Consider the following 11,315-nt stretch of genomic DNA (forward strand, 5'->3'; position numbering starts at 1 on the left):
GGGGTTATGACCCACAGTCTTGGTTCTTGAGAACCATGGCTCTAGAGCAACCCTATTCCTTGGGGGGGGGTCCTAAGCTCCTCTAGGCTTTGTAAGAGATTAAATCATGTGCTATTTTTACTTACTTGAGTTAATTTTTGCTTCTTCAAATATGCAGATGTAGCTGCAGTGTGAGCTAATGTACAAAAAACAGTATCTCAAAACAAGGCAGATTTTTAAAAGGCGATTTGTGGGGCAGGAAGGATGACTTAGTCAATGGTATGTTTGCTGTGCAAGTTTGAGCCTCATTACTCAAGTTTAGAGAAAAACCGGGAGGAGTGGTGTGTTGGGACTCTGGTAAGGAGTTCCTGGGGGCTCTGTGGCCAGCCTCCCCAGCCTTATTGTTGAGCATCAGGGCCCAGTGAGAGACCCTTTGTCAAAAATGAGGTTCCTGAGGAATAATGCCTGAGGTTGAGCTCTGACTCCACAGGTATGTATATACGTACACACATGCATCCACACATACATATACATCTGCACATACACACACATTGGAAGAAATAAAAGTGGCTCAACCATACATGGGCTCACAGGGCATACACTGAATCTTGTTTAACTGGTGTCATTGAGTAGAGAGCGTTAAGAACCCTTCAGGTTTCATTGGCAATCAAAAAAAAACCCCATTTATTTGTCGTGTGTGAGCAGGACACAAGGGGATCGCACCAGTGTTCTACGTGTATGTGCTATTGAGAAGAAAACTTTTGGGACTCAGTTCTTTTTTTGCCAGGGATCAAACTCATGTCCTTAGACGTGCTTGGTGGCAAGTTCCTTTACCTGATGAGCCATCTTGCTGGCGGTGAAAACATATGTTAATAACATTGAAGACCATTTTGTAAGCTTGATACAACCCCCACCACCTCCTCCCTGGTGTATTTTCCCAAAGAAGAACGTGTAGGTATTCTTAAATACATGCCCTATGCAGAGTCACTTCTGGTGACAAAGTTCCCTGAACCAAACTAAGTACTTTCGCCATTACTGCCTAACCTTGCCAGAGAAGATGGTTCGGCATTTTCCGTTATCTCAGACTGCATTCACTTGTGAATTGGGGTTGTTCCATGTTAGTTAATATACAAACTCAAATATCTAATTATTTTGCAAGACAGTCCAGTGATGGCTTTAAACTATTTAACATTGAACCAAATTACTGATTCTTAAGTTTGATTTTCAAATTAAAAAGCTCGTTGTGGAAGCTCTTCTAACAAATAAGTTAGGTATATGATTATATGAATTTGCTCTCCCAAGCCCCCACTGTATGTGCACGTGTGTGTGTGTGTGTGTGTGTGTGTGTGTGTAGACAGGAGCCCGTGAAGACTGGTGATGTCTCTCACTCACCCCGTGGCCTCTGTCTGTCTCCCCTCCTCTCCCACCAACACTTGCAAAGCTCTGCCTTGATAATGCTTCCTGTTTCCCCTCCTCACCCTGTTTCTATTAGAATTCAAGTTCAAACTGAAATCTGTCCCTCGCAGTCGGGCCGTCTTGTCCTCTAGGATGTCCTCCCTAGAATGGCTCAGTGGTTCTGCCTCCAACAGCAGTTTGGAGGTATGTGTGGCTTTCGAGGTCGAGGCTATAGAACATTCCCTTTAATCTGTAGAGCTTGTCGTTTCTGTGAGGAACACCTGGCCATCTACCGCCACAGTTCCTTTTGACAGGATGTCATCATCCCAGTATTCCCTCACTCCTGTCTGCAGTCAGCTGTGAACACTTGTCTGTTTACCCCTCTCCTTTAGGGGATACTCAGTCTACCTCCAACCAGTTGAAGGCTTTCACATGAGAAGACAGGGTAAACAGGGTCTTCCTGTGTTTTAGAAGCTAGGAAGAGATGGCAGGCCAGCCTTGCTTCCCCAGAATGACAAACCCTCCTTCCTTTCTCCAAACAGTGAGCTCCGTCCTGGCCAAAGAGAAAGTGGGCGTGGGTTCTCATCACAACCTCAGTGAGGTAGCCTCAGAGCGCAAGTCCAGGATGTGGACAGTGCCACCTCAGTGCCACCAGCTGACCACAGTTCCTGTTCTCTTCTTCTCCTCTTCTTTCATTTGGTATTTTTAATATGGAAAAGCAACATTTAATCTTTTAGGAGTTCCCAGGCCTTTCCCCCCAAATTGGGCAGAGAATCTGTCCGTGACCATATCTGTATGTGGCATCTCTTCTCATGCACAGAATGAAGTTCTCATTCAGCCTTTGGAACATTTGGCCACTCTCTGAAGAGGAAGATACATGATTCAAAAGGCTGGAGACTGGCTTACCAGTTGGCCAGCTCAGTGAATACAATGGTCAGGAATGGACCACAGGAGTCCTGGAGATAATCCAGCAGTGGGGATCTGGGATGAGCTTGTCTCAGGACCCATGAAGTGAGATCCACATGATGTTTCCAAAGCCTTTGAATGGATACAGTCGCTGGGTTGACTCCTGGCTAGACTTCTGCACCCTGTGTTGGGGCTTGTCTTGCTGTGAGTTTGCTCAAACTTTGGATCCTTATTGTGAGGTTTATCCAGCCCAGCCTGGAGCTGTTACACAGTATCATAGATGCCACCTTGCTTGACAGCCCTCTCTGTTGTTCTGTTATTTTCTATGCTGTTACGTAGAAATTGATGTCTTCTCTGAAGCTTGTGGTAGGGTGACTTCTTTCTCTCACCATGTGGTGGTTTGAATAGAAATGCCCCCCACAGACTCATGTTTTGATTGCTTGGCCCATAGGGAGATGTGGCCTTGTTGGAGGAATGTGTCACTGTGTGGGTAGGTTTTGAGGTCTCATACACTCTCAAGCTACACCCAGTGTGACACACAGTCTCCTTTTGCTGCCTGCAGATCAAGATGTAGAACTCTCAGCTCCTTATCCAGTGCTGTATCTGCCTGTGCTATGCCATACTTTCTGCCATGGTGATAATGGACTGAACGTCTGAAACTGTAAGCCAGCCCCAATTAAATGGTTTCCTCTTTAAGAGTTGCCATGGTCATGGTGTCTCTTCAAAGCAATGGAAACCCTAACTAAGACACATCACGTAGCCGATGGGGAAGCTTCATCTTGCACCCCAAATTGCTGCACACCATCAATTCCTAAGGAAGCCAAGACCTTGACCAGAAGTGAAGCCTTGGCACACATGGAGAACTGCTTCCTCTTCAGGTCAGAGGCAAAGTACCCTTCTCTGTCTGAAATCTTGACAAGAACCTGATTGGACCTGCAGAGGTCACATGTGGCCCCATGTGCAAATTTTCATGTAAATTTGATCAGGTGTAGAAAAAAGTTTGATTTGAGTCATTAAAAAATGAAATCTAATAATGAAGATTCAACTTAATTCAGTTTTTAAAAATGGTGGTGTATTAAGTAACAAGGTGTCAAAGTTAAATAAAAGCTGGTTTGGGTTCTTATGAGTCTGTTGCACTGCCTGCTTTTCTAAGATGGCTGCTGCTTTTCGGTTATTCAATGTAGCATTTGGCTAATACATTTGTAATGGCATTGAAAGAGAAATGATGGTACCGGTATTAGTGATCAGGTTAAATGGAAATCTAGATTTCCTTTATTAAATAGTTAGGCCTATGAAGGGGCATAGGCAAATACACTTTCTTAACTTGATTTGTACCTTCAAATCTGGTATATTAAATTAGAAGGTATTATTATTATTGTTATTAAATTTGTTTTATTGCATATAATGTCCTTTTACCTCCAGTACTTTCTGTGTCTTCCCCCTCTCAAATTTCTGACATTTTTTGTTAATTATTATCATTGCATATATTTATATAAATTAGCAAACATATAAGTAGAACCTGCTGAGCCTATTTAGTGATATATATATATATATATATATATATATATGTGTGTGTGTGTGTGTGTGTGTGTGTGTGTGTGTGTGTGTGTATGTTTGGGGCTGACCACTTGGTATTGGATAGCTGATTAGGGAGCTCCTCCCTAGGGAGGATGGGTGATCTTCCTCATCAGATATCATCTATGGCTTTTCCTTTAGGGAGGGGCTTTGTGAGACCTCCACCACCTGTGTTGGGATGATGTCAGGGCATTGTCATTATCCACCTCTTGTTTAGGTAACCCTGTTGTTAAGATTTCACGAGTGTAGCTTCCCTTTCATATACAGATGTCGTAAATCTTTCAGGAGAGGTCCTGGTCCTGTGTTGTTACAAATTTTCCACCTTCTCTCCTAAGATGGTCTCTTCTGGGGCTGTGCACCCTATGACCTCTGCATTTTGACCAGCTATGGTTTTCATTAATGGCTCCATCTGTGCTGTGACAGGTTTCTTGGATAAATAATGTCATTTTGCATACTCCTGTGGGCATAAAGAGAACTGCAGTTAGAGGTTGCACTGGTTTAGGGCCGTGGCTGTCATATGTCCTACTCTAGGTTCTATGTCCTCACCCGTCATGAGAATTTGGTTAGGTTTGCAGTGCCAGGCCTGATATCCATCCCATTGTGTAAGCCCCAAGTTCAGTTAGTCAGCATTTGGTGACTTCCCGATTGTAGCCACGTATCGTAACATTCTTGGGGGATTCTGGTTGTTGTTCGTCCTTGTTGTTGTTGTTTGTAGGTGTCATAGCTGGGTAGGGGAACTGATTATCTTCATTGTCGGCAGCCTGCATGGCACCTTCAGCTACTCTGAAAGCTAGTCTTCAGGGAGGAGGGTTCAGACTCAGCTCAATTCCTCCAAGTCCTATGTCTGAAGTATATTGTGTCTTCTGCAACAGGGGCTTACCTTCAAATTCTGGGAAGCAACCAAGGGCAACAGCAATAATCTATATGGCTTTGGTAGCTTTGAATTCTCCTGACCAGCCACTCTAAGGGAGATTCCTCATGCCTGGTACTGGGTGGGGATTCTTGTTAGATATCCTACGGCTCTTGGGGAGAGCATTATCACTCCTAGTTGGGTACCTTCATTAAACACACGAGCACGTGTGCGCGCATACACACACACACACACACACACACACACACACACACATTAATGTAATTTTAGGTAGCTATACATTCCTCTGATTCCCTATGGCTTCAAGCATCTTTAGAATTATAAAATACTACTATGGTGCTATGGTGCTAGATACACAAGAAGCACCGTCTTAGCTATTGTAAGGCGCGGGGTAAGATGGAGTACACTAGGGTGTTAGTACTCACCACCATCCATTTCTCATAAAACTGAATCCCTCTGTCTGTTACCCAGTAGCTCCCGAGCTCTGGCCCCTCAGCTCCAGAAGCCACTCTTCTATTGACCCTTGGGATTTTGATTGTTTTCCTTATGTAAGTGGGAGACTGTATTTGTCTCCTTGGGACGGACATTCCTTTAGCATGGTGTCCTCAAGATTCGTCTGGGTTGCAGCAGATTTAAAAATGCCTTTCTTTTGGAGACTGAGTAATGATGGATTAGCTACATTTCGTTAATTCACTGATGGAAGCCAGTTGCTTTCAGAATTTGATGGTGATGAGTAAGGTGGCTATGAACATTGGCTGCAAATATCCCTCTCATACCTTGCATTCAGTTCCTTTGGGTGCCCATTCATAGGTGGAATCACTGGATCATATTTTAATCCTGTTTCTAACTTCTTGAAATATTGACATACTGTTTATTCAGTCTTGCCTACCATACATGGGGGCTCTAATGTCTCTACACTGGAGCTCTTTCTTCTTCCTCTCCCTGCCTCTTTTTGATAATGGTTTTCCTAAAGGTTGCAAGGGGTACCTTATAATACTTTTGATATAGGCATTTTTGACAAATACATGGATTTCTCTGATGATTAGTGATGTTGAGGATTTTTCTGTGATTAATCTTATATTGTTGTTTGTGAGTCTAGTGTTTAATAGTGGAGCCATCTCTCCAGCCCCTATGTGCTTATTCTGATTGGCTACTGTGTATCTCCTTTGAAGCTTTTGGATTAAGCTTTATGGTGTGTGTATATGTGTGTGTATATGGCGTGTGTATATGGCGTGTGTATATGGCGTGTGTATATGGCGTGTGTATATGTGTGTATATGGTGTGTGTATATGTGTGTGTATATGGTGTGTGTATATGTGTGTGTATATGGTGTGTGTATGTGTGTGTATATGGTGTGTATATGTGTGTATGTGGTATGTGTATGTGTGTGTATATGGTGTGTGTATATGTGTGTGTATATGGTGTGTGTATGTGTGTGTATATGGTGTGTATGTGTGTGTATATGGTGTGTGCATATGTGTGTATATGGTGTGTGTATAAGTGTGTGTATAAGTGTGTGTATATGGTGTGTGTATATGTGCATACGGTGTTGTTGCTTTTGGTTTTAACAATTCTCTCTGTATTGGGGATATTAATCCCTTATTAGATTTATGGCTTGCATTTTTCTCCTATTCTGTAGAAGGTATTTTTTTCTGTTGATAGTGCTTTTGATATAAAAATCAGAAAATTCATTTGCGTTTTCACTTTTATTTTTAATACTGTAGATTTGGTATATTAAAAATTTTAAACCAGTTGACATATCTGAGTGGGAAAGACTTCAGCTCAAATCTTCCCAAGTGTTTGGTAGCCTTTCCTAGCTACCTAGTTAGAACACTGAGCAACAATGACTAGAACAAGACGTCCCTACCGTCTGGGGTGCACACTTCTGTGCCTCTGACATTCACTCAATGGTGACAAATCTGACAATTTTAAGTGATTTAAAACTTAAAGGAGAATCTCAGTCAAACTTCTTACAATTATCCATGTTAACAAGTCTAAAAACAATGACACAATGGAAGTCAAGTCACAAAACAGAGCTAATTAGTATTCATGATCTCATGCATAAATCTAATATACAAATGCTTCTTAAGCTCGACTTAAAAACTTTAATTTTAGAAAATGGACTCACTTAGACATTGTTATGTGTACAAGTGTGCAGTGTGTTTATGTATATGTATCTGTGTATGCCTATAAGTGTGTGTACATGTGTACATGGATTTGTGTACCTGTGTGTTTTTGTGGGTGGGGTTGGGAGTGAATGCACAGTGTATGTGTACATGTGGGTGGAGGCCAGAGGCTCATTTTAGGTATTAATCAGGTGCTGTCCTTTTTTTTTTTTTAAGACAGTGTCTCTGGTCTGACGTGGATCTGATCTGACACAATCTCTGTTTGTGTCTGGCAATCTCTGATTATGACAGACTGGCTGACCTGGGAGCCACAGAGATGCTCAAGTCTCTGCCCCTCTGGTGCTGGATTTGCAAGCCTGCGCCTGGTCTCTCTCTCTCTCTCTCTCTCTCTCTCTCTCTCTCTCTCTCTCTCTCTTTCATGTGGGTTGTGGTTTTTATAACTCAGCTCCCCATTCTCCTGACTGAACTGTCTCCCTGGCAATTAAAATCTAGTTGTGACTTTCCCAGCTTGAATATTGGGGTTCCCAACAACGGTCTGACTTGGTGACTAGTTCATGACTAGGATATGACGCTATTGTCCTAGGAGGGCTTGGAGCTTAGAAGTTGTGGCTAGGGATCCAGGGATCACATGAACAAAGCAGTCTTTGCCACAGCACAGGCGGACGGATGTGCTGAACCTGACTTTCACAGTGGCTGTACTCATCTGTTTCTTCGGATGACCATTGCACATTGTTAGCTGACGTGGGTGAGTCAGCTACTGACAGTGGTGGGGGTGGGTGGTGGGGGGTGGCAGCAGCTATCATCTGGGTTCTGAGAGCCCTGGCATATTTACTGGCTGCTTGGCCACTGGATGCTCTCACCTCCCTGCTAGTTCTGTTGTCACAAGTGGCTGAGACAAATAGCTCTCCTCTTCAGATATACACCAACCCACTCATCCTTTCTTTCACAGAGGGAACATGAAAGCTTTTCTTTTTTACATACTACATGTAATTCCCAACCACCCCCCACCTTATATCACACCCTCTAAACTTCTTCTACATAGAAATTATAAAATTATGGCTGGATTTTTGCTTTGAGCCCTTCTGTGGCCCCCAGTCCATCAAGAGTAGAAAATAAAACCTTGAACATGACCAGCAAGTTCCTGCATGATCTTCTCCCCCTCTCTCTATGACCTCATCGCCCACAGCTTTCTTGTTCAGCTCCAGCTCCAGCCACACTGGCCCCTTCTTGCATTTCTTCCAACAGAAACCAAGACTCATTTCGACTTCTGGACCTCTGCACCCTTCCCATGGCCCTCGCACTATCTCCTTTACTCTTTGAGCCCCGGCTCCCGGCACACCCCATACAGGTTAAGGTGTGAGGGATGCTTCACACAACGTGGCACAAATTCTGGCTTTAACTCAGCCTTCTGCATTTCTTTTCTACTAGACCATTCATTGCATGGGACCATCTTTGGTATTTTGCCTACTTGATCTGCCCAGGGGATGAATATCAAAGTTGTCACATGATCACCGTCGGTCTGAAGTCATAATTACTGCCAACATTTGTGCGACCATTTTAGCTTCCTGAGAATTGTTGTCGATTTGAGATATCTGACCGTCAACAACTCCCATTCGTGAGAACATTAACAAACACCAACTCTATGGCCCTTTGCACACTGGTTCTTCTAAACCAGTCCTTTTTTCAGTTCCTTGCCATTTTAGCCAACGGTGCCTTTTAAGGGCCTGTCTTGAGTTTAAAAGGAGGTCGCTGAACATTAGCTAATAGGTTTGTAGTTGGTAATTAATATTGCTTGATGTAGTTATGGGTTTTATTTGCGATTTGTGGCTTTTTATCCCCGCCCCCTTGGTATCCACAGAGAGGTTATTCTGGCTGTGCATTACCAAGATACTACTGGAGATGGATGATGGCCTGTCTTCTAGATCTCATTGCTTTTCTGCCTCCTGGGTGTCTTGCCAGAGCGTCCCGTAATCTTAACTCTTTAGGGCCCTCCGACTGCTCAGCACATGTCTCCATGAAGGCTTCCCATTGCTGGCTCTGCATCTTGTCACCCATCAGCGTGGAATGCCACCTTTAAAATGATTGGGAACGTCTCGTTGTCACAGATGCATTAAAAAAAAAAAAAAAAAGCTCAAACGGGAAATGACAGATCACCTCCAGAGGCAATCAGGTTTATTCTCCTTGTTTATGGCTCAAAACGCATTTTTGGCAACCCAAATGGGGAGGTGAGAGTGGTGGATAAGAATGGGAGTGGCGGCGCGTGGCGCGGCTGGCGGCCAGGCCGGGCGCCTTTAACTCGGCGTGACCTCGCGTCTGGCCCGCGCCCCCTCCTCCGCGCGCACCGCTGTCCTGCAGCGATTGGTGCTTGGACCATAAACAGCTGTGCAGGGCCCGGCGGTGCAGAGGCCCCGGGCCCGCCAGCGCAGCAAGGCCACTGGGGAGTGACTTCCACTCAGGATCGCGGAGGGCGCAGGCCGTTGGCGCGTGGCAGTCGGCGTGGGCCTGGCGTCCCCGCGCGTTCGCGGCGCCCCGTGTCTCCGGCTGGGCGCAGGTGGGCCAGGCCGGGCGCCGCAAATCGGCGCGTTCCCACGAAGGCTAGCCCTCGGAGCGAGGGGGAGGGACCATCGGAAAGACGTGGAACGATCCGCGCGGTGTCATCCGCAGGGCCCAGGCCCCGCGCCACCGCCGCCGTCGCCGCCGCCGTCGCCGCCGCTGGGGCTTGGCTGCGGGGATCCACGCAGAGCCTCCGCGCAGCCCCGAGATTAGCATGACACTGGGTAGCCATCCCGCTTCCGGCGGTGCCAGAGCGCAACGCGCTAGTCCCCGAGCCGCGATGGCCCCGCGCGGGGGCCGATCGCCGGGCTCCGCGGCCGCCGCGGCCCGTGAGTAGGAGTATGCCTGCGGCGGGGGACCCACGCGTGTCGGCACGCGCCCCCACCCTCCCGCGCCCCCGCCAGCCTTGGAAGGAGGAAGCCTGACGCCACGCCGCGGTCGCCAGCACCCAACCGGGCTCTTCCTGCGTTGTCGCAGCGGCGGTCCCGGTGCTCCCGCGCGCCCCCCGTTCGAGCCTCTGGAATGAAGACTGACTCCCGAGGACTGCGAGAGAGAAGCAGAGGCAGCGGGCGCTGGAGACTGCGGGCCTCGCGGCTGGAAGGTCCGGGGGGACGCGACTCGGACGCTGTCATCCCCACGCCTCGCGCTGAAGCCTCCTAGTGCGGTTGGGGCTGCCGCCCACCGGTCAAGCTGCCGGGGCGTGCGACCCGGGGTCGGCCCCCAGAGGCCTCGGCTTCCTCATTTGTTTGGGTCTTTTGTGCTGTGGCGCACAGTTGGCTAAGCACTCCTGCGCTGAATCGGGCCATTGTCTGCGCTCCCATTGCTTCCACGCTGCAAGTCTCGGCGCCCCCACCCCGGCCGCCCCCTCCCGGACGCCGAGCCTCCCAACGTGCCTTCCCCCCCAGGAATCTGGAAGCTGAAAGCCCGGCGGATTGCAAATGAAGTGGAATGCATTGTGGGACGAGTGTAAAATCCGAGCCTTCTCCGTGGGGGTGTGGGGGGGCGTGGGGAGGGCCGGACCTGCCGCCGGCGGTGTAGACACCGAGGAGAAGAGGGTCTGGGGAAAAAAAATGTGCGCAGAGTCCTCCCGGGTCGTGGCCGCGGTAGACGGATGAAGCTGCGCGCTGCGCCCTGGCGCTGAGGCCCTACTATTGGGGCACCAGGGTCGCCCTTCCCCACCATGAAGAAGACCCGGAGCACAACCTTGCGGCGAGCCTGGCCTAGCTCGGATTTCTCGGACCGGGCCTCGGACCGCATGAGGTCCCGCAGCGAGAAGGACTACCGCCTGCACAAGCGCTTCCCCGCGGCCTTCGCGCCCCAGGCTTCTAGGGGTTACATGACATCAGGTTGGTTACCACGGTTCAGCCGCCGGCTGTGATCGGTGCGCCGCAGCCAGTTGGGGGCTCGGGGTAGAGGACCTGCGGTGATGGATGTGCCGAGTTATGGGGAGAGCAGGGAAAAATTAGCTCCCATCCACCATTTTGTACCTCTGCAAGATCCACAGCAGGCCCTCCCAATATGGGGTTGGAGAGCTATTCGGTAGGTAAAATCGGGGAGGGGGATCGAGCCGAGCATCTGGTCTGCAGGGAGATAGGATGTCTGCAGCCTTCCCTGAGCTTTGTGAAAGGCGAGCCTGAGTCCAGGGTTGCCCGCAGTACCAGGTTCGCCTGTGCCTGCCTGCATTATGGCCAGTTACCTTAGAGGGTATTTAAACACCCCTCCCCCCTTTTAAAAAAAGAACAGGTTCTCTGCACCGTTCTGGAGATTCACAGGCTGGGGAAAGCTGTCGGTCTGAGGCTGGTTCAATTTGTAAGCAGGAGCTCGACTGTGGAGCTCATTGAATGCTTGGGGAGGAGGTTGTAGTGTGTTTGCATATGGAACGCTCGCACAATTGCGCGTGGACTTAGCCT

The 11,315-nt window shown here is 48.0% G+C and overlaps 1 protein-coding gene across 4 annotated transcripts in view; it reads left to right on the forward strand.

The window, feature by feature from the left end:
- The window catches only part of Stox2 (storkhead box 2), a 239,055-nt gene that overhangs the window by 117,130 nt on the left and 110,610 nt on the right, over positions 1-11,315 (forward strand). The window contains exon 1 of one of the 4 annotated variants that reach the window (NM_001134863.1): positions 9,228-10,751. The exons of 2 other annotated variants lie outside the window; for them this stretch is intronic. In NM_001134863.1, the coding sequence (NP_001128335.1) occupies positions 10,586-10,751 (166 nt within the window). In that variant the 5' untranslated portion in view covers positions 9,228-10,585. Of the gene's footprint in view, positions 1-9,227; positions 10,752-10,771; positions 10,945-11,315 lie in introns of those variants that run through there. One more of the 4 variants, XM_017600118.3, reaches the window with a different exon arrangement.

The sequence above is a fragment of the Rattus norvegicus genome, chromosome 16 (assembly GCF_036323735.1).
Source record: "Rattus norvegicus strain BN/NHsdMcwi chromosome 16, GRCr8, whole genome shotgun sequence".
Lineage (NCBI taxonomy): Eukaryota > Metazoa > Chordata > Mammalia > Rodentia > Muridae > Rattus > Rattus norvegicus.